The 5,315-nt window shown below is 33.9% G+C and overlaps 1 protein-coding gene across 1 annotated transcript in view; it reads right to left on the bottom strand.

Annotated features, from left to right (window-relative positions):
• Positions 1-5,315, bottom strand: part of LOC106870395 (golgin subfamily A member 2) — a 72,185-nt gene that overhangs the window by 44,195 nt on the left and 22,675 nt on the right. Inside the window, exons 5-7 of the mRNA XM_014916442.2 lie at positions 4,018-4,098; positions 2,733-2,831; positions 404-497 (exon numbers count right to left, since the gene is read on the bottom strand). Coding sequence (XP_014771928.1) covers positions 404-497; positions 2,733-2,831; positions 4,018-4,098 — 274 coding nt within the window. The remainder of the gene's footprint in view (positions 1-403; positions 498-2,732; positions 2,832-4,017; positions 4,099-5,315) is intronic.

Below are 5,315 nucleotides of genomic sequence, written 5' to 3'. Positions count from 1 at the left end.
TTTCGATTCCCAGAGCGGGCGTTGTGAGTGTTTATTGAGTGAAAACACCTAAAGCTCCACGAGGCTCCGGCAGGGGCTGGTGGTGAACCCTGCTGTACTCTTTCACCACAACTTTCTCTCACTCTTACTTCCTGTTTCTTTTGTGCCTGTAATTCAAAGGGTCGAACTTGTCACACTGTGTCACGCTGAATATCCCCGAGAACTACGTTAAGGGTACACGTGTCTGTGGAGTGCTCAGCCACTTGCACGTTAATTTCACGAGCAGGCTGTTCCGTTGATCGGATCAACTGGAACCCTCGACATCATAAACGACAGAGTGCCAACAACAACAACAACATAGGTGGGAAAAAAACCCATCTCATCACAAAGAAAAGAATGTTTTTTTAAAAAAGTAAAAACTCACCAAGCCTTTGGTCAGACTGTTTCTTAAGTTGGTCAATTTTTGACTGGAGTTCAGTTTTCTCAGCCACTAAAATTCCTATTGTTTGAATATGTACCTTAAAGAAAAAAGAAAAATATAATATACCTCCACATATCCATAATTCATAATTAGAAAAATAAATTACTCCATGAAATTATAATTATAATAATCAACAGAAAAACAATCTGACAATAACTAACATACTTTTTTAATGTTTAAGAAGTTCACTTTACAATCAGAAGACTTCAGGTTCAACCAGCCTTGAGCAAAAACCTACCAGAGCCTGAATTGATACAAGCCAAGTGAGTGAAACTGAGGTAGAAGAAAACTGCAAGAAGACCCATCAAATGGGCTGTACCAGTCATTCAAAGAGCCAGCCATGTCACAGTGTCATGTTAGAAGTAAAAGTGTCAGTATGATAATACTCAGCTACTAACACTGATTCACTGGACAGATGGTCCCATTGATAAAAATAACTGGAATTTGTTGTTTTTTTTTGTTTTTTTTACTGTTCACCTTTTTTTTCCTTTACTTTGCACTGCTTAATTAAGGAGAGAGAGAGAGGGAGAGACACCCATGACCCATTATTTTTTTCCAATGGCTCCAAGAATAGTTGGAGGAAAGGAGGAAATTACCCACAAACTCATGACCAGAATGCTGGTGACAGGGTGTAACTCCACACTAAAGGTACTCAAGAACTAATTGACGGTGTTAAACCAGGTGACAGATTAAGCTACTACTCAAGAACTCATTATACAAAGAGCTAACATAAATACCCATGCTCTAATAATTCTGCCAATTTATCTCCCTGGACTGATATTTGATTTTATCAATCATAACCCATTACCTACCAGTGATCTCATATGAGATCACTTAAAAATTACAAATTTTGTAATTATCGGTCAATATTTACACATATCTAACCTTTTTGCTATATCTACTAGGTATATTTCTCCGATATTCAAATGAGGTTTGCTAATTTTTCACCCAATATCTCGCTTATTTCTATTTAAAATGTTATTTTGAAATGTTATTTTGATCATTCCAGCATGTTTCTAAGGCTGTTTTATGCTAGAAATCAAAGTTACATAAAAAAAATTCCAGTTAATAGAATTATGGGAGGTAATGGGGTTAAAAGGCTGAATGGCAAAACTGATCTCAGTAAGATCTGAACTGAATGCAGAGAACCGAAACAAATGTCACAGAACAGTTTGTCCTACACTCTAGTGACTTCCTAATTACACATTAAGAAAAACAGAGGATCTATTTCCTTTTATCTTAAGTTCTTTATTATATATAATATTTGGAAAATTACTTTTATTTATAAGGTCCTTTATTGAGTAAACAAAATTAACTCTTTGGAGATGAGGCCAACTGAAGGTTTTATATTATAGCAGATGAGTTTTAAAAGAGAGAGAATGAAGAGTTATTTAAAATTCTGTAAAATATATTAATCTCAATAGGCAAAAGAAAATGTATACACTTTCACAATCTTATCGTATTTCTAGCATAAGCAGCTAAAAATAAGACAGGGTTGATTTCTTCAAATGGCCCAGTTGTCTTACAAGGGTAGCATACTGGTTGATATACAAATCATGATGAAATACATAAAAGTGAGGAGACTTTGAATTTGAGAATATAGTGTTTTATCAGATTATTTACAAAGTGATACGATTAATACTTCTAGTATTGACAGTCAAACACGAGAAAGAGTCTGGATATTTGTAGTATGTAAATATAACTGAATAAAAAGGCTTAACATGTGCTAACACTTGCCAAATTGTAAATCTTTGAGTGAAGGCTAAATTTAGGAAAATCATGGAGAAGGAAAATGAAATTGTGAACAAAGGACTGAAGGAATTAAAAAAAGAATAATAGGTTCATAAGTAAAAGGAACTAATGATTTAATAGGCATCATGACCTATCAAGAAAGAGAGAGAATTACAGAGGGCTAACCAAAACTGTCTAATCAGCATAGATAGTAAAACAAGCACATAAATACATTTTACATCATCATCATTTAACTGATGTCCATGGATTGGATGGTTTGATCTGAGCTAGCAACTTGGAGAGCTGCACCAGGCTTCAGTCTGATTTGGCATAGTTTCTATGGCTGGATGCCCTTCCTAACACAAACCACTTTACAGATTGTGCTGGGTGATTTTACGTGGTACCACATAGGTGCTTTTACATGGCACACACACATATACAAACACACACCCTTGATCAATAAGGGCATTGAATTGCATACAACCCATAGAAAAATTAACAGTTTACAAAACATATCATTAACTTAAGGCTTATTTTTTACCTGTAGTTGATCCTTCAAAGAGCCTACATCCCGCTGCTTATCAACAAAAGATTGTTTCTCTTCATGAAGTTCATTCTGCAGTTGTTGTGATTGGTCCCTCTAAAATATAGAAACATAAGAAATATACAGAAAATTAACAAAAAAGTAAACCACGAAGTTGGTTATATCTGGGGATCAGCTGTTACTACCACAACTGGTACTATTGTTTATATAACCAATATATGTAACAAAGTGAGACAAAGTGCTTTTTTTTACCAGTCTTAAAATATATCGATCAGTTTGTGATTGGTGCTATTCTATGAGAGAATTTATGTCTGTTGTTTAATTTTAGTTCCTCCTTGAAGTTATTTCATATTGCACAAGCCAATAATCTCTGAAACAGACAAATGTGTCAACTTTTGATTTATCATCATTTAGTTTTCAGGTTTACATACTATCATGGATTGAACAGTTTGACAAAATTCCATGGATCCAAGGATTGCATCATGCTCCAGTGTTCACTTTGGCATGGTTTCTACAGCTCAATGCCCTTCCTAATGTTAGCAACTTTATAGATTTTTTTTTATAGTTCTTTGATTGTCTCATATTTTCCATTATTATACCTCTTTGCTCTGCTTCAAGTTTTAGCATACTCTTCTTACAGCACACAAATTAATCCCAAGTTTGTAAACTTCTCCAAAATTATATGGGCCAACACAGAGCTTCATCACATTTCTCAGAATCTAAGAGTTTCACTATAATATGATTACATTCTGAGGCTGCTAGTTTGGAGCAGTCATATGGACAAAGGATAACTGCTAGCTCACATAAAGCAAAAGTGAAAAGGAAAATGCATTAATCTACAAATTATTTAATAAATGTTTAAAACATTCAAAACATGCATGATTTCTTTTCAGAAAAGAACTTAAGCACATCAAACCACTTTAACCAAGCTGTTTCAATAATTCAATATTTCCAAGTCGCAAATAGCTATTAGAGAGCTAAGAGTTGAGAAACCTAGTCAATGTTGATGTAGTCTAACATGAGTGAAACATGTTTACATTCATAAGTAACTCTGCTTGCTAACAAAGGTCAATTCTTTCCCAACAAATCAATAAAAATTCAATTTCCTGTGAAATTAAATCTCAATTTCTTGAAATTATTTCCATTTCTCTGAGAGTCATTTATACAAACCACATTTCTTTTTAATTTTCTTTCTGCAACTAAGAGGTCAATTTTAATTAATTTGAGATTTTTGTGCATGCCATTCAGCTCACTTCCCTTAACTGTGTGTATGTATACTCACCAACTGCTGAACTTGTACATTAAGCTGCTCATTAGCCCGGATATGTTTTTCAAGTAGCGCAGCAAGTTCTCGGTTCCGTTCCTGGAAAGAAAAACAATTATTTCTTTTTCTTATCCCAAATGTTCTACAAACATATATTGAAAAATAAATAAGAAATTTAACAAGTTTAATTAAATTTAAGATGAAAGACTAGAACTGAACAGAAACTATATACTATAAATGAACTGACTGTGTATTACCATCTAGATACTTTTTTTTACTCATTTCATTCACTGCAAAGGCATAACCTCCAAAGATACAAGACAATGTCAATCCCAGAACTTATTTTAACCCAATATTTATTTCATTAAACTGGTTATCGATAGGAAGTGAAGCAGCTCAACAGCCTTTCATCAGTAAACATATATGTCTATACAATGAATTTCTGTAGTTTTCAGACAAAATTTCATTCAAAAGCCAGTAGTAAAACATGCAGTTACAGACGAAGGCACTTGCTACAAGTGCCATGCAGGGGGATCCAATCCAAAGTCATGTGATTGTAAAGCAAACTTTTTAACCACATAGTTATACCTGTGCCTTATTATATATATATATATAGATAGATAGATAGATATCACTCACACAATTTTCTTTTTATGTTTCATTCATTAGACTGGAACCATTCTGAGGCACTGTCTTGAAGAATTTTTAGTCAAATATTGACCCAGTACTTATATATATTATTAGTAAAATCAAAAAGAATAAGTGAATTTGCCATGATAAGTAGAAAATCCATTTTAGATAGAGTACTTCTTCAGGGAAGAGTTGAAAGGAAATTAATGAAACAGAGTTTTACATCTTTTATACCAAAAAAAAAACTGACTCTGCTTTCAATTTTTCCATGAAGGACTGTCCTAAATGTTACATTTTCCACTCTTCGCAGCATGTTCAATGTACTCTTTTTATCAATTTTATTACATGATATAAGTCTTGCTGAGAGACCAACACCAGCCTCTAAGGAGTCTAATGATCTCACTCTCTCTCATATATGTATATAATATAAAAACACACACACACACATAAACAACTAGGACAGTGATATTTATTTACAACACGATACACATCTGAAGGGTTTCTTTCAGTTTTCATCTACCAAAAGTCACAAGGCTTTGGTCGAATTGAGACAAATAGAAACTTGCACAGTAGGACTGAACTCAAAGTTACATGGTTGGGAAGCAAGTTTCTCAACCACTCAGCCACATTTGCACATGTGTGTGTGTGTGTGTGTGTGTGTGTGTGTGTGTGTGCGTGCACATGTG

This window comes from Octopus bimaculoides, chromosome 2, assembly GCF_001194135.2.
Source record: "Octopus bimaculoides isolate UCB-OBI-ISO-001 chromosome 2, ASM119413v2, whole genome shotgun sequence".
NCBI lineage: Eukaryota > Metazoa > Mollusca > Cephalopoda > Octopoda > Octopodidae > Octopus > Octopus bimaculoides.
This window is presented reverse-complemented; position numbering and strand designations above follow the sequence as displayed.